We start from the raw sequence: 18286 nt of genomic DNA, 5'->3' as shown, positions 1-18286 counted from the left end.
GCTCCAGCTCTTCCCACTGCTGTCAGCACCACCCCAGTTCTCTCCTGACAAGCACAGCTGGAAGCTGGTGCAGTGAGCCCCCCTTCCCCTTCTCCCCTCTCCCGGGCTGCTCCTTGGGGCTGGGTGCAGGCTGCCTATCTTGCCTGGAGAGCTCGCCCCCCCCCCCTTCCCGACACACACAGCTGGAAAGGGGAGGGGGGCTGATGGTCAGTGGCAGGGGGCGGGGTAGCGAGCGGGCTGGAGATGCTCCAGATGCGATGCAGGGCGGAGGAGGCGGTGGGCAGACGGCGCTAGGTGGAGGGGGAGGCGGGTGTTATACCATCGCTCCGGGAAAGGCTGAGCAGTTGCAAATTCTCCTCCGCCGCGTGGGTAGCAGGGAGCGTCCCATCCCCTGCAGCCGGGGAGCCGGGCAGCAGCTGACAGAGAGAGGATAAGGCGCCCCTGTCTGTCCTCCTCCTTGCACCCTCCGTCCCCTGCCTGTGCCGTCGCCGGGCGCCTGCAGCTTCTCGGCTCCAGTGCAACAGGGCGGACAGTGGCAGCCCACGGGGATCCGCTCAGAGCCCAGCCGAGATCCAGCGACCCTGCCCCTCTCTCATCAGCACAGGCAGAGCCCTGGGTGAGTAGTGGGGGCGCCTGCTCTTCCGGGGAGCCCAGGAGCCTTTCATCCCCTTCCCCCTTGTATCTGTGTTGAACTGGAAGGTGTATGAGGCTGCAGGTCAGATGTGCTTGGGCTGATCTCTGTGATGGCTGAGAGGTTTGCAGAGCTGGAATCGCAGCAAAGGAAGGGATTTCTGAAAAGTGGCCGTTTGGGAGTCTTTAATTCTCCTTACTGCACCTAAATGATCCCACACCACCTACCTTTTTTGGGGTGGGGTTAACTTATCTGATCTAGCAAAGTTGGCATCTCCTTCACTTTTAGCACCTTCTAGCAAATCCCTGTATGTCATAGGACATGTAAAGACAAAGATCAGATGAGGGATTTGTGAGTGGTCGTTTGTTGTTGTGTGAAAGTGATTTAAAAATCCATACTTCTTTCTTATCCTTTCCCCCCCAGGCTGGACAGAGTCATGACCGCTGAAAAGACTATTCCCATAATTAATGGCAAGCCAGAAGATGCTTTGGACCCTGAAGCCTCAAGTACCAACCTGGTCCACAGCAACGATAAGAAAGTGCACGAAAGAGGCCACTGGAACAATAAGGTTGAATTTGTGCTTTCTGTGGCAGGGGAGATTATTGGGTTGGGAAATGTGTGGAGATTCCCATATCTTTGCTACAAGAATGGAGGAGGTAAGATGGCATCACATATAGATTCACAGCTCACCATAAACACATGGTAAATAAACAGTAAACAAATGCTTTGCGGTGACTTCTTGCATTGGTTGTAAAAAATGGGTGTTTGTAAGAGGACTTCAGGGCTCACGCTGCTATGGCAGCATTAAGCATTGTGTGGCTGTGTAAAATTATGGAACATCTTACTTATTTTTTTGCAAAATGTTTTGCACTTTCCTTTTGCAAGTTTTTTGCATCTGAGAAGTGTCATGTTTTTGTGAAGACAGTAATGCACTTACAAAATCTTGTGAAATTAAGTGGAAACCACATTGTACAAAAATGGCCTATGTGACTCAAAACTATTTTGACCCATATGGTCCCATTTTAGTACAAACATCTCATGAAAAAGAGACTAGTACACTATTAAAATGGGACTATATACCGTATGTTTTTGTGCATGTAAACATATACACATGCTGATGCTCTCAAAAACTAAACTAAATGAGAACAAAAAAACAATCCTATTAGGAACAGCTACAATATAAAGTAATTGTGCATTTTCCAAAACAAGGTACTTTGCAAAGTCAAATGTATTTTTTTATGATGGTTTAATGGCTACATGGCAATCAAGGACTAAACTTTTAGGAGGATTGTTTTCTTATCATACTTGCATCATTGGTTTGTTCTCTGTTAAATCAGAGTCCCTTTAAATCAATTACACCCAACTTTGTTTGCTTATTTTCTCCCCAGGGTAGAAAAGGAGGTTGGATTTGTTAGCTGCAGAAAGGATACTAGTCACTTTATTAAATATTAGAAATAACATTAGATACATGAAGTTGTGGAACACAGTAAACGAATGTTACTTAAGGGAGAAAAGCACAAGTTCAGGTTATGCAACAACATCACATATTTTTGGTATTATTTATAGCTTGTATGAAACACATAGGATATAATACAGTTATGAATAAACACTACCAGTGGAAAAATGATTAATCAAAATAAAAAGCAGTTTAGGAATATGGTCAGCTGGATACAGACACTCTTCCAATTCAGGCCTAAAACAGTAGTAAAAGCAGATAGCTTAGGAAGAAAGCAAAGTGCTTGGTAGCTGAGATGTACACATGCATAAAAAGACCTATTCATCAGTAAGTTTTCTCTGCCAACAATGCCAAATTTATCTCCATTGTCACTCCACTGAGTAACACCAGGGATAATCCTGACCCATTTTTGTTTGGTACATTTCTAAAAACTACTGTGCAGTAGTAGGTGTGTTTGCTTTGTAATTTGGCTTAGTTCCTTTTATTCCTGCACTTTGGCAAAAACGAGATAAAAAAGAATTCTGCTATTCTTAAGATGGTGCATGTTGATTTCTAATAGTGCTTTTATTATATAAAGATAACAATCTGGAAATGCAGAACATATTTGATGCTAATTTGTAAGAATTGTCCCAAGGGTTTTTCTGAGAAGGTAGAAGAAAACTTTGAGAAATAACATTGTGAACACACCCTTATCCCTTTGGTACCCTTTATATACTTGTTAGTTACACGTGTAGTATATCTACATATTCTAGCTAGTCAAAATGTGAAATTGCCATTTTCACCAATGTTAGCTTCACATTGAAAATATTTCAGTCATGTTTGCTGTGTAATTAGATGGAAACACATTTAAAATAAATAACAAACTCCAGCATCCTAAAGACAGAATGTAATGAAAAAAAAATTGACAAAATCCTGGCACCATTGATGCCAATGGCAATATTTTGTTACCTTCAGTGGGGCCAGGATTTCACCCAATCTGCTCTCAGCTCTTTGTGAGCATAGGTGCGATGCTGGAACTGAGATCAAAATTTGGCTTGTTTTATACATAGAGTTCCTGCATGTATGTGTAAAATGCAGATCAGGATTTGTGAAAGAGCAGTTTTAATTATCTCAGTTTGTTTATGAGCATGGGAATGTGGTGATAATTGATTGTCCAGTAAGATAAATTGCTTTTTATAATTTTAGATCAGTTATTGTTTAGTTGGCTGACTGATTGTTTATGTGGAGAGTAGAAAGCGTGGTTCTCCTCTCAGTTACACTGGTGTAAATCTGTTGAAGTCAGTGGAGTCAGATCAGCATAAAACTAGTGTAAGTGAGAGGAGAATCAGTCCCAGAGAGTCAGATCTCACACTCCTGACTTAAACAGGTACTTACGCTAAAGTCATCAGGACTATGCATTTGAGTACACCAAGCAGGATTTGACCTAGACCAGCAATTCTCAAACTGTGGAGGTTTCACTGGAGGGATCTGCAGAATTAAGTATTTGGAGAAACCATGCATTAGAGAGGTTGGGAGAGGAAGTGGTCCCTGAAGAGAACTTTCTTTAGTTATGAGTCTGCAGACTGAAGTTGCAGGTCCACGTGATGCCATGCTATACTTCTGAAAAGCAGGCATACTTTGTTTTATCTCCTGTTCTAGATCCAAGTGCGCGAAACATAATTCAACATTGCAATTTCCTCTGCTTTTTTTTTATGATTAAAACACAGAATCACTGGTTATTTATTCTTGCATCTGAAGAAGTGAGGTTTTTACCCATGAAAGCTTATGCCCAAATAAATCTGTTAGTCTTTAAGGTGCCACCAGACTCCTTGTTGTTTTGGTTATTTATACAACTAAAAAGTTGTCCTGAAACAAAGTTCAGAAACATTTGGTTGGCTGTGAAGATTCAGAAAGTAAACGCATATTATTGGAGATACAGTCTAAAAAAGGCCAGTCAGTAAAGATACTTGCATTTTCAGAGAGCTGGTTGAGGGAGATGCCATTGCCACTAAAACTCTGCAGTGTGTAGGAGAGGTGGAGTAGTGTGTGCTGTGGGTGGCAATATTTTAAAATACATACTGAAGAGAAAAAGGAAATGCGACTGTGAATTTAACTTTGTCACTTTGAAATGGACTTCATGCTGGTTTAATTATTTTATTTAGTCTTAAATGAAGCTCTAATTAAAGAGCCAGGGTTGTATGTTCAGGAACTGCAGGCAATACGTTGAGACCTGGATTCCGCCATCCTAACTGATGGTGAGTAGTGCCTTATTCTGCCAGTAGCCCTCCAGAAGTCAATGGAACTTTTCACAAGCACTACACCATGTGAGTAAAAGTGGCAGAAAATTAGGTCCTTTATGAGTATTAGTTCACCTGGTTTGAGTATGAATCGTCTGATCCATCACTGCGTTTATTAGCCATCTTTGGTATCCCTTCCTCCTCCAGATGTATTTCCTTCTTCCCTTGCTTGGATCTAAACCTGTAGTCTGTGTGTGCTATATCTCACCTCTGGACTCATTAGCAGAGTAGTGTGCTGGATGGAGCTCTCTTTCTGTCTTCTCTTCTCTTCTCACTTGTTCTCTTTGCAGTGAAAAGGCTTCATCTTGTTTTTCTCAATAAAATCCATGGGGATTGGACCAAATGCAATCGAGATGAGAATTTGATCTAACACAGTTATCCTTTCTCACCTCTGTTAATGTATAACCCATTCTGATAATATTTATCCCTCCATGTTTGCAGGTGTTGAATGTAAATATTTTACAATCTGATTAAAGGAGTGTTTGTTTCCAAAGTTTAAATTACAGTAATGTACTATTTCCACTATACCTTAGTCAATGAAGAAAAGAATGGCATTTGCTACTGTGCAACTCTTTGGCACCGGACTGCACTTATATACTACATAATTTGTATTTAATCTTTCCTGTGGGAAGCTCAGAAAGAGCATGGATGCTTTGTTATTTTCCTAGTGTGTGAAGTTAACATTTTTAATTTCTGGTGTATATCTTCTTCTGATCAAAGGCTAAATCCTGTAAATAGTTCCATTGGTTCTCTGTCTATCTATATGATCCTCACCATCATAGTACCCAGTGCCTCACAATTCTTAATGGATTTTATCTTCACAATACCCCTGTGAGGTAGGGAAGTAGTATTCCCATTTTACAGATGGAGAACTGAGGCACAAGGTGGATAAGTGACTTGCCCATGATCATACAAGAAGTGTGAAGTTAAGCTGGAAATTGGATGCAGGTGTCTTGTCCTCTAGACAATATTGTAGGAGTAGAGTGAATAGACTGACCCATAGAAATTAATTTTCAGAATTTAGGACCTGACCCTTTCTCCCATGAGTTGTGCTTCCTCCATTGGCTTCAGTGGTACTACTCAAAGGAGTAAGAGTTTGTAGGATCCTTCCTTTGTTAAGAAAAGCACATTTTTCACTTTTCTTTAAAGGATCCTTGTTTTTTCTAACCAGCTCCCCATTGATGTTTGCTTGTAGGTGCTTTCCTCATTCCATATGTGATTTTCTTTATTTGCTGTGGAATACCAGTATTTTTCCTGGAGACCGCCCTGGGACAGTTTACTAGTGAAGGAGGTATTACATGTTGGAGAAAAGTTTGCCCGCTGTTTGAAGGTAACAACCAGTTCTTTGTTCTATTTTTTTTAATGCATTATATGTTTCAGCAAAAATAATGTTAAGCAAAATGCAGAAAAAAATATGGTCTTGGTTTGAAAAGCAAACGGTTTCTGTAATTAGTTTCTTTTCTGTATTTTTTTCTCCAGGTATTGGATATGCTACCCAAGTTATTGAAGCACATTTAAATATTTATTACATCATCATTTTAGCATGGGCTATCTTCTATCTATTTAACTGCTTTACCACAGAGCTCCCTTGGGCCACTTGTGGCCATGAATGGAATACAGGTATGTCCCCAACAAACTTAATAACTATAGAAATACTTAAAAGTAATTGATTGGTAAATTAAACTGTAGGGGCCAAATTTTTTGCTGGTAGAAATTGGCTTAGTTCCATTGAAATCACATCAGCAGAGAATTTGGCCCACAATATTTACCAGCGTTTACTGAAGAGTCCTGGTGTAGAATCTTGCTCATGCTTTTGTGGTGTGTTGTTTTTTTCTTGGCATTGTATAGACATTTGTTCTTGTCAAATGTAATGATACTGTACAGGATCAGAAGCTAGGCTTTTCTTAATTCTGAAAGATGCTATGGGCTAAATCCTGGGATCGCCACTCAGGACCGTATCGTACTTCCACTTTTTTACACTCAGGGAGTTCAGCTTAAAAACTGATGGCACAATATGGCGCTCAGTTTTTCATCAATCGTTCTTCAGACAAACTCCCTGTGAAACCAATGTGTGTCTTACCTGCTTAAATGCTGAGGGAAAAATTGAGTAAGGATCTTTGTATCTGAACTTTTTATTCCGATATCTATAACTTTGTTGTATTGTATTTTTCTGACTGTACCTGGGCCCACTCCTGCAAACCCTTAACTGCACAAATAAGACTGTTTGTTTGATTGTGTTGTGTGAGTGAGGGTTTGCAGGATAGGGCCCTGTATTTGGAAGGTTTGTCCTAACGGTTATTCCTTTATCAATCTGAATGTTTAAGTACTGTATTTCACTTGAAAGGAAGATCATAATGGTTTGTGGAACTGAATGTCCACTAATACTTTCATTCTGTAGTACTGTGTATTGGTTGTAGTTTTCATGCCATTGATTTTTTTCCCTCTTGCACTCCTTATATTACTGTTTGCCCTCACCCCTACTGTTGCTTTATGGCTTTGCCTCACTCCCATTGGGCCCAATCCTGCATTCCATGCACACCTAAAACACTCTCAGAAGTCCATTTGAATGTGTTAAGAATTCAGGATCAGGCCTGGTGGTGGTGGTAGGCTTCAGTGTCCTTTTTCACCTCCATGCAGTGACACCTAGCCAGTACTGATCAGTGTTCAAATAGTATGTATCAGCTCAATAATGCTGAGCTGCTTTGATCTTGTCATCTTTTTTCCCCCTAAGAGCACACCAGAGAGTAACTTTCTCACTTGCCATATTATGGCCAGTGGATACATTGCTGGCAGAAAGTGATTCCTGAGCCTACTGTTGGCATTGGGAATTGTACCTTAGTTAGCCAGTTGGCACGGGCTGTATGTTTTAACTCTCTAGCAATCATACCAGTTCAAAGCTTCTTTCTTCTGCCTCCCAACACTGCATTGGCTCTTGCAATTGTAGCTTCTCATTCAAAAAGTACTGTAGGTGAATGTAACATGCTGTGCAGGAATAGCTTCCTGGGATGAGTCTGTGTGACTCGATGATCAAAGTACACTGTAAAGGAACTGACAATTCCATACTATTTTCAAATGCGTGGAAAGCCTTTGTCAGTTCAATTAGATTGGTGGCATTACATGATGAACATACTCTAAGCAGACAAGTGTATTGCAGATATCATAGCAAACTTTTTTTGTTGTTGTTCTTTTATAGAAAACTGTGTGGAATTTCAGAAACTTAATATGAGCAACTGCAGTCAACTTTCTTTACAAAATGCCACGTCTCCAGTCATGGAATTCTGGGAGTAAGTGTACATAAACTTTCCTTTCAATTCAAGTATGATTAGCTTCCAGTATTTTTGACCATGCACAGCTAAGTCTGACTCCTGCAGCCATAGGTGCTGGTGCTGGGGGTGTGGCAGTATCACCTGGTTTGAAGTGGTTGCCATTATATACAGGGTTTACAGTTTGATTCAATGTCTCTCAGCACCCCACAGTACAAATTGTTCCAGCACGCCTGCCTGCAGCCCTCAGCAATGTGAAAAGTTCAACTGGAAACTGTTCTCACGTATAGCAAGAAAGTCAGAGTAAGAGTTTAACCTGTTATAGGATAATGGAAAGGAGACTTTCTATTCTGTGAATAACATTTTCTGTTTCCTGTGGAGACATTCTTTTCACATAGGGCTCAATCCTGTGCCTTTATGGTGCATGGAAGTTTTGCCACTGACTTTAGAGAGAGTAGTATCAAATCCATATTTGCTAGAAGATGGTGGAGAGAGCGGGTGATTTAAAATATTTGTTATCTAGTTCTTCAGTGCATCTTTTTCTTATGAGAGATGCACAGTTTACATTATTTGAGATAACTGCAACACGCTTTTCATAAAGGCAAAGTTGCAATAATCTATTAACATACTACATTATACATTACTTGTTCAGGATCTGGTTAACATTCTAAGAACCTGGCTAGAGATTCTGTCTTGCCAGCTAGGGAGCCTTCCTCCTCTGAGTATGCTAGGGAGGATGTTTGAATTTCTAAATATCTATCCTCTTTTTGGTGCTTCTCTTATGTAGGTATTTGGTGTAAAAGCTTTCCCATTACCAGGGCACTCCCTGTTTTACTATATCACAATTTCATGGAATGAATCCTCACATTTTTCCAGTAATGTGCAATACAGAATCTAGCTGATAACTATAAAAAATAAATTAATGTGTGGCTCTATTTAAAATGCAGATACTTTACTGGAGCATTAAGTAAGCAGGTCAGGGGATCTTTAGGAAGCTGGCATGACAATTGGTATTTTGAGCTATTGTCTTTCATTATTTTACAATGAAGAGTCTTATGATTATTTACTCATCCCTAATAATAATAGGAGTGGTTTGACTGTCTTATATCTCCATGATTTTGATTTACTAGTTAACATAGTGATAGTTAATATCTATTGACAAACTGAAGGCTTTTTTTAGTGATTTTTTTACTTTGAATTGTATTAAATTGATTATTTTTCAGTAATGATTAATTTAACAAAGTGTATATATAACTGTACATTTGTTCTGTGGAAGATACAGTGTACATTAGGACTTGCAAAGATTGAGAGCATTGTGTTTAAAACAATGTCACTATTTAACATTACCAAGTATTTTAATGGCATATTCTAATCACAGTAATCTGCAGACAGAACCTTATTCTGAAGCTGTTCAATGTATGGAGTCTTAATAACAGCACTTAGACATGGGAAATATCAGTTAGGCCATGTATTTGGACCAGCTCCCAAGGGAGAGTGTAGAGCGGTTCGGCCAGGCTCGTCCCCCTCTGGGGCAGCGGGAAGCCAGACCGCCTTGCTACATTAGTCAGGTGTGTCGGGGAATTAGTTTGGCTGTGAGGGAAACAGTCCGCAGCTCCGGCCCTTTGGCCGGGGCTGAGCAAACAGTTCAATAGTAGCAAGCCCTGGCCCTGGGTCAGGGCGGGCAGCAAACAGTCAGTAGCTCAGGCCCTCAGGCAAGGGCTGAGCAAACAGGTTCAATAGCAAATCTCCTGGCTCTGAATAGCTGGGGAGAGGGGGAGACTGCTACCCATGAGGTGGGTGGCAGGGGGGATGCAGGCCCACCCACTCCACTGCGTCCCAGCCCGGAGCCCTAGCAGCAGCAGAAGACCCGCTGCTGTGTCAGTGGGGATCCTGACTGCAACACACTGACATTGGCTTTGGCAGTGTTGCAGCCAGACAGGTCGGCTGTCCCCAGGCTACTTCCTTCCTCCCCCTCTAGAGGTACCTGGGTCCGGACGGCATCCTCCATGGGGTCACACACCATGGGCTCCTCGGGGTAACTGGTGAATGGTAGGCCTGGCAGTTCCTCAGGGTAATGGGTGAGCGGAAGGCTTGGTAGCGTCTCTGGGTTTGGGCTAGCATCTCTGGGCATTGGCTGGTTGGGCCAGTCCTCAGTTCGGCCACTGATCGCCATGGTCTCCCCACTGGGAGCTACACCACAGGCGTCTGGTCTCTCTGGTGGCCAAGCTTCAAGAGAGCTCTGGGCTTTTATACTTCCTGTCCTGCGCCTTGACCTCTGAGGGGCAGGCGCACGGTTTGCTGGCTCTGCCCTCTTTGGTATCTAGGGATGCTCGTCCCCCTTGGGGGCGGCAGGGAGCCAGACTCTTGCATACCTCCCAGGCGGGACAGGAAGTCAGCATTAGCGTGGTCCTTGCCTGCCCTATGGCAAACCGTAAAAGCATAGGTCTGGAGCGCCAGGTACCACCGCTGTATTCTCATATTATTGTCTTTCATTTTATTCATCCACTGAACTGGGGCGTGGTTGGTGACTAAGGTGAACGGGGCTCCAAGAAGGTAGTAACGTAGGGCATCACAAGCCCATTTCACTGCCAAGGCCTCTTTCTCCACGACAGCATAGTTCTTCTCCCACGGAAACAATTTCTATCTGATATATAAGACCGGATGGTCTTCCCCATCTATCTCTTGGGACAGGACGGCGCCCAGTCCTACCTCCGAGGCATCCATTTGGAGGATGACGTCTCGGTTGAAATTTGGGCTGTAGAGGACCGGTTCACAGCAGAGACTCTTTTTGAGTTCCTGAAAGGTGTCTTCGCATTACGGGGTCCAAACCACACATCAAGGGCTGTCCTTGGTTAAAAGGCCGGTCAAAGGACCAACGATCAACGCAAAATGGAGAATGAAACGCTGATAATAACCGGTGAGGCCCAAGAACAGTCGCACCTGATGCTTTGTGGTGGGAAGCGGGCAGGCCACCAGGGCCTGGACTTTTCCCACGAGAGGCTTCACTTGTCCGTTCCCTATGGTGTAGCCCAGATAAGTAGTCTCTTGCCATCCAATGCAGCATTTTTTTGGGTGGTCTGTCAACCCAGCGGTCCACAGGGATCTCAGGACTGCCGCTACCCGCACCAAATGATCCTCCCAGTGGCGACTGTAGATGACCACATCGTCCAGGTAGGCAGCTGCATAGTCTCAATGGGGTTGGAGGACACGGTCCATCAGCCACTGAAACATGGCTGGGGCCCCATCGAGGCCAAAGGGCATCCAGATGAATTGGTACAGACCTGTTGGGGTGGCAAACGCGGTCTTCTCCCTTGAAGTGGGGTCAAGGGGGATCTGCCCGTAGCCCTTGCTGAGGTCAAGTGTGGTGAGGAAACGAGCCTCCCCTAACCGGCCAAGCAGCTCATCTACATGTGGCATAGGATATGCGTCAAATTTGGAAATGGCATTGACGCGTCGGAAGTCGATGCAGAAGCGCCGTGTCCCATCGGGTTGGGTACTAGCACTATCGGACTACGCCATTCGCTCTGTGAGGGTTCAATTACACCTAGCTCTAGCATGGCTTGTACCTCTTCCTTGATGATCTGCCGCATGCGATGGGGCAAGGGCCTGGTAATTTCTTGGATCACTACCCCAGGTTCTGTCTGAATGGTATGATAAACCAGGGTTCTGTAACCCGGCTGGCTGGTGAAGGTTCACAGGAAGGCTTGCAGGAGGCACCGGGCTTGCTTGTGTTGTTCGTCCGTGAGGGTCTCCGCGAGCTGGGGCCCCTGGTGTCTTGGGTTAGGATGGCATGGGGGCCCAGTTCTGGCTCCGGTGGGTAAGGGTTAATTAATAAGCCCTCGCGCTCCTACCAGGGCTTCAGGAGGTTGACATGGTACCGCTGGGTTTTCTTACGTCGGTCTGGTTGGTTGACCTCATAGGTGATGGGCCCCACCTTCTGGACCACCTTGTAGGGACACTGCCAGCAGGCCAGTAGCTTGGACTCACTCGAGGGAGGAGAAGCAGGACCCAGTCCCCAGGTTTAAAGTCGCGGCTCTGCATATCTCGGTTATAGGTTCGTGCTTGGGCCCTTAAGTTTTCCCAGGCAAGCACCCCGGCCTGAGTGAGGCGTTCTTGGAGCTGGAGGACATACTTCAAGAGGCCCCGGGTTGGTGATGGAGCTTGTTCCCAGTTTTTATGCATCAGGTCAAGCAAATCCCGTGGGCAGCGGCTATACAACAACTTAAAAGGGGAAAACTTCGTAGAGGCCTGGGGCACCTCCCAGATCGCCAGAAGCAAAGGTGGGAGTAACTGGTCCCATTGGCGTAGTTCTTCTGGGGGGAATTTGCACAACATGTCTTTTAGAGTACGGTTAAACCGTTCAGCCAAACCGTCGGTTTGTGGATGGTAGATAGAGGTGCGCAACTGCTTGATCCCCAGGAGCCTACACACCTGCTGCAGCAGTTGGGAGGTAAAGTTGGTGCCCTGGTCCGTGAGAATCTCCTGGGGCAGGCCTACACGAGCAAAGACTTCATGAGCTCGCCCGCGATGGTTCAGGCGGTGATACTCCACAGCGGCACTGCCTCTGGGAAACGGGTAGCATAATCTACTAGGACCAACGGGGCCTTGGGTGTCCGTGGGGGTTTCTTGCTGACACTCTGGGCAGGAGTTACAATAGTTAGTTACTTCCTGATGCACACCGGGCCAGAAGAAGCGTGTCAGTATCCGGGCTAGAGTCTTCTCATGGCCCAAGTGCCTGGCAGCAGGGATGTCATGGGCGAGTTTCATTACTGCCCACCAGTGATATCGAGGCACGAGTAGTTGGCTCTGGGGTTCTCCAGTGCATGGGTCCCATTCGACCCGATAGAGCCGATCCTGTTGCAGTTGGAAGTGTGGCCACTGCTTCGCCCGGTGTGGGTCAATTACGGCCCCATCGACCGTGGCTAGTTGCTCGTAAGCGTGACTGAGGGTGGGATCTGCCCTTTGGTCACGACAAAAGTCAGAGTGAAGCAGGGGTTCAGCAGCAGCTTCTGGAGGGGAGTCCTCGGGCTCTTCTTCCAGTCCACTGGGATCTGGCGCCTCCTCCCCCCCGCCCTGACTGGGTCTCAGGGAGGCTCCCTTCCAGTACTGGGGTAGTTGTGGGCCTCTCGTTGGCATTGGAGCGGAGGACTTCCGGGAAGTCTGGCCAGTCCCACCCCAGGATCACCGGATAGGCGAGCCGAGGAGCCAGGCCGACCATCGATCGCGTGACGCCATCCACGGTCAGTCAGACTTGGACACTGGGGTAGGGTCATACGTCGCCATAGATGCATTGTAGATGGATCGTCCCTAGGCGTGGGTCAGCCTGGAGGCCTAGGCTTTGGCGATCCAGCGTCTGGCCGCAGCCTGAGTCAATTAGGACCAAGGTTGGGCAATCCCCGACAACCACTAGCACCGTAATCTTAGCGGCTTTTGAGCGTCGGGCACAGGCTTCTCCCGAGCAGACCTGGCTGAAACTGCAATCCATCTTGGTGCAGTCTCGCTGTAAATGGCCATATTTCCCACAGGAAAAACAGGGTCCGATATCCGAGCGCCCAGGCCGGGAGAGTGTTCTTGCCTGGCCTCTGGGAGGGCTTCGGTTGGTCCCTGGGGCATATGGTTGAGGTGCCGGGGCTTGTCGAATCGGGACCTCGGCAGGTTGGGGTCGGGGCTCCGGACCCCGTGACGGATTTCGAGGTTCGCTCCAGGTGGCCTCCCTTTTCTCTGGGTTAGGGCGCTCCGGTCCCACTGGTGCTTCGGCAGCGAGGAAATCCTCCATCAGGATGATGGCAGCAGTTAAGGTCGTAGGCCGATGGCGGAGGACCCAGGCCCTCCCTCGCGATGGGAGTATATGGACAAATTTCTCCAGAATAATTTGTTCAACGAGCTCATCAGTGGTTCGCCTTTCAGGTTGTAGCCACCTCTTGCAGGCTTCCCTCAACTCTTGGGCTACCATCCAAGGCCCCCATAGGGTAGACCAAGCTCCAGAACCGCTGTCGGAAGGTCTCCGGGTTAACGTCCAAGACATCTAAGTTTGCCGTCTTTACCTGGGTGTAGTCCCAAGCTGTGTCTGTGGACAGACCCTGATATACAGTTTGGGTGGTCCCGGTCAGATATGGGGCCAAAATAGTAGCCCATTGGTCTTGGGCCCAGCCTGCGACTAATGCTACCCTTTCAAAAGTTACCAGAAAAGCTTCTGGGTTGTCATTGGGGCCCATCTTTGTCAACCGGATGGGAGGGGCTAGGCTGGGGGGCCCAGTGGCTGGGGCTCTGCAGGATGGGGCAGCAAGGTTGCCAACTGCTGCAGGCATTGCTGCTGGTGGTCCTGGTTCTGGCGTCCCAGCTCCAAAATCAGCTGTTGCTGTTGGGTCCCGAGTTGCTGGACCAGCTGCTGCTGCTGCTGGAGCTGGGCGGCCTGCTGCTGCTGTTGGCTTTCGGCTAAGAACTTAATAAGCTTGTCCATATCCATGGTTGCTCGGGCACGCTCCACCGCAGATTCCTTCTCACAAGGATCGGGGATCAGTGCCTGCATTCTCCACCGCGTGTAGAGCAGTTCGGCCAGGCTCGTCCCCCTCTGGAGCGGTGGGGAGCCAGATCGCCTTGCTACTTTAGTCAGGTGTGTCGGAGAATTAGTTTGGCTGTGCGGGAAACAGTCCACAGCTCCGGCCCTCTGGCCAGGGCTGAGCAAATAGTTCAATAGTATCAGAGGGGTAGCCGTGTTAGTCTGAATCTGTAAAAAGCAACAGAGGGTCCTGTGGCACCTTTGAGACTAACAGAAGGACTGGGAGCATAAGCTTTCGTGGGTAAGAACCTCACTTCTTCAGATGCAAGACTGTTCAATAATAGCAAGCCCAGGCCCTGGATCAGGGCAGGACAACAAACAGTCAGTAGCTCAGGCCCTCAGGCAGGGGCAGAGCAAACAGGTTCAATAGCAAGCCCAGGCCTTGGGTCAGGGCGGGGCAACAGTCAGTAGCTCAGGGCCTCAGGCAGGGGCAGAGCAAACAGTTCAATAGCAAGCCCAGGCCTTGGGTCAGGGCGGGGCAACAGTCAGTAGCTCAGGGCCTCAGGCAGGGGCAGAGCAAACAGTTCAATAGCAAGCCCAGGCCTTAGGTCAGGGCGGGGCAACAGTCAGTAGCTCAGGCCCTCAGGCAGGGGCTTTGCAAACAGGTTCAATAGCAAGCCCAGGCCTTGGGTCAGGGCGGGGCAACAGTCAGTAGCTCAAGGGCCTCAGGCAGGGGCAGAGCAAACAGTTCAATAGCAAGCCCAGGCCTTGGGTCAGGGCGGGGCAACAGTCAGTAGCTCAGGGCCTCGGGCAGGGGCTGAGCAAACAGGTTCAATAGCAAATCCCCAGGATCCTGGCTCTGAATAGCTGGGGAGTGGGGGAGACTGCCACCTGCGAGGTGGGTGGCAGGGGGGGATGCAGGCCCACCCACTCCACTGCGTCCCAGCCCGGAGCCCTAGCAGCAGCAGAAGACCCGCTGCTGTGTCAGTGGGGATCCTGACTGCAACACACTGACATTGGCTTTGGCAGTGTTGCAGCCAGACTCGGGTCGGCTGTCCCCAGGCTACCTCCTTCCTCCCCCTCTAGAGGTACCTAGGTCCGGACGGCGTCCTCCACGGGGTCACACACCATGGGCTCCTCGGGGTAGCTGGCGAGCGGTTCGTTTGGCAGCTCCTCGGGGTAACTGGCGAATGGTAGGCCTGGCAGTTCCTCAGGGTAATGGGCGAGCGGAAGGCTTGGTAGTGTCTCTGGGCTCGGGCTAGCATCAGGCATTGTTCTGGTCGGGCCAGTCCTCGGTTCGGCCACTGATCGCCGTGAGCTACAATACAGGCGTCTGGTCTCTCTGGTAGCCGAGCTTCAAGAGAGCTCTGGGCTTTTATACTTGCTGTCCCGTGCCTTGACCTCTGAGGGGCAGACGCAGGGTTTGCTGACTCTGCCCACTTTGGTGTCCAGGAATGCTTGTCCCCCTCCGGGGCGGTGGGGAGCCAAACCGCCTCGCTACAGAGAGCTCTGCATTGACATAATTTACTTGCATGTCAGCATGTGCCATTGTCTTTAGCTTGGGCTCAATTAGCCACACCTTGGTCTGAGCTTTCCATGGCAGGGGCTATTGTCTAAGTATGTGGTATTTGTTGTAGAGGTTCATTTCAATTGCTGTATATGACTACTGCACTTGAAGTACCACATTCACATCAGTACAGATACACCTGCCCCCTACTTATTGTCAAGGCAGGTGGAATGTGAAAATGAGAAGTGTTGCAGGCTGAGAGAGGAGGCTTGGAGCATACATACAGGAGGATGGTACATACAGGAGGCTAGTCAGTGGTTGGTTAGGGGAAATAATACCAGCCAGATGTGAAAGGACGGTTCATCTGATGGACACCCTGACCAGGGATACAGTGACCATCCTTCAAAACTATCCTTTGATCATTAGATCTCCTTGCCACAGTTCTTGAGTAATTCTCCATGCTTACAAGAGTTTATTTAAGAAAAGATGAGTAGTCTTTTCTACTAGAATCTCACTAATCCATCTATTTTATACCTTATGTCAAAATACAACCGCCTCCCCACTTCTTAGGAAAGATTTCATAGTAGAGTAGTGGGGAGAAGTCTTGACTTCATTATTTTTACAAACAGCATTATGGTACATTTACTAGTAGTGTAGGATAATTAAAAGTAAACTGTTGAACAGTTATCATAGTAAATGAATAAAGTATGATTTTGATGCATTAGCCTTGTTTTTCCATTGTGCTTATTTGCTTGCTCATTAATTTCAAAGTTCAGCAATGCACAATGGGTCCTCAATTATCAATGCAAATTGGCAAGTTTAGTTATATCAGTATAAAAGGCCTTAAAACAGATTTGTGGCTTATATCCTTGCGGTTATATTTTGTTATGAAATGCCCTGCTTTGGACTGCCTTAAAACAGTGCTCCCTTGCTAATAGGACAGAAATGCAGACACTGTTATTCTGTTCTTTGCCTCCTAAACATGAAGACAAATATGATAATACATCTTAACATGGACCTGAGTCACAATGGATTTTGAATATTCTGAAGTTTGGAGAGATTTGGGTCTGTGGCTTTAGGTGAGAGTTAGAGGCCAATTATGAAATTGGAAGGGGTGCACATAAGTTTAACAGTATGCTCAACAGTTTTTAAAGCCAAAATATATGAGAGCATAATTAAAATATTATTTTAGAAGAAGGTTCCTAATGACCTAGTCTCCCTAAGGTAGTAAATACATACTTGATTTGTGACATCAGATAAACAGTTCCAAATTAACATCCATGCTTTCTGTGAGCATACCACATCTGTTAAGAATCTACAATGCAGATACATTTTGTTACTTCTCTAGAGCTGCATTTCCTCTATTGTGGTGTGTAGACAAGCTGCTGATAATGCTAACAGTTTACTAGCCAAAAGAGCTTAATAAAATCAAACTGTTACATGTTTTCCCTGGCCAAGTAAAACTGATGTGGCGTAGCTTTCTCCGTTGGAGTCTGAATAGGTTATAATCCTGCTGAGGAAGACGTTTGTCTAGTTAAAATTTAAGTAGGTTAAGCATTGCATGGTTTAAGAATTTAGCAGACATGATCAGGAACTGAGTAAAAAATAAACCAACCAACAAATTTAGGAATATATTTTGTTTAAAAAAAAAATAACCCGAAGAATTGTGGTTATTTTCTAATGGCTGGACTGAGTGATTAGATTTAGAATGACCAGATGATTACAGTTCCATTATGTGCTTTGTGTCTCAGGCATTTAATTACGTGGCTATAGAATGACCTAGTGATCTATATATACAAAATCACAGTGCAGTTTGCAAAGAGAGTAGTAAATAAGAGGAAAATCCATTACAAGTCTAGTGAACTTGTACAGGTAGGTGTCTTGTGACTCATACAGAAATGTAATTGAACTTAACCAGAGGTCTTGTTTACACAATACTGATTTGCTTTTTTAGATTATCTTGTGCTTGTAAACAGAGTTGTCTAGATTGCTCAGGGGGGTGTAGTCCTGCTCTGAACAGCTACAGCATGGGTAAATCACTGGCTTTTTGTTCTGTGTTTGTACAACACCTAGCACAGTCATGCCCTGGTCCATGTCAGGAGCTCCTAGTTGCAGTTGCAATACAAATAATAAATATACTTTGGCTCGTCCAAATGCTTCATTGTGCTCTGGAGAAGCCACCTCTTGGAATAAGGGTTGTTCAGTCTATAATCATCCAGTCCTGATATAGACTGTCAACAAGGGTGTCAAATAATGATGCTGCTTTCTTGCCTTGTGCATTTCCAACTCATGTAAAGTAGCTATCAGAAGGGAACTTAGGTCCATACCGACTCAGGCTGGATTCAAAGTAAAACTTTAGAAGACAGAGATTCCTTATCCAGATACTATCTCCTAAACAATCCAATCCTCTCTTTTTAAATAACTAATAAAATGCAGGACCTTTTTCAATAAGAAGGTTATAAGCAGGTTTTCTGTGTCCCCCCCACACCCTCCTTTGGAGTTTGATCCTGTGGCCATTCAAGTCAATGGGAAAACTCCCATTAACTTTAATGGTGCCGGATCAAGCTTTATGTCAAGCTGTGTTCAGCACATGTGATTTTTCCAAGAGAAGGAATTAGGGTGTTATATATTCGCTGAACAGCATGCAAGGGGAA

The 18286-nt window shown here is 46.0% G+C and overlaps 1 protein-coding gene across 1 annotated transcript in view; it reads left to right on the top strand.

Moving 5' to 3' along the window:
* The first annotated feature begins 310 nt into the window (after nt 1–310).
* Nucleotides 311–18286, top strand: part of SLC6A11 (solute carrier family 6 member 11) — a 188026-nt gene continuing 170050 nt past the window's right edge. The window contains exons 1-5 of the mRNA XM_034775846.1: nt 311–616; nt 1055–1287; nt 5559–5693; nt 5843–5983; nt 7557–7647. Of these exons, the coding sequence (XP_034631737.1) occupies nt 1068–1287; nt 5559–5693; nt 5843–5983; nt 7557–7647 (587 nt within the window). The 5' untranslated portion in view covers nt 311–616; nt 1055–1067. The remainder of the gene's footprint in view (nt 617–1054; nt 1288–5558; nt 5694–5842; nt 5984–7556; nt 7648–18286) is intronic.

Source organism: Trachemys scripta, chromosome 7 (genome assembly GCF_013100865.1).
Source record: "Trachemys scripta elegans isolate TJP31775 chromosome 7, CAS_Tse_1.0, whole genome shotgun sequence".
NCBI lineage: Eukaryota > Metazoa > Chordata > Testudines > Emydidae > Trachemys > Trachemys scripta.
The sequence above is the reverse complement of the archived record's forward strand: the minus strand, read 5'-3'. Positions and strand labels throughout refer to the sequence as shown.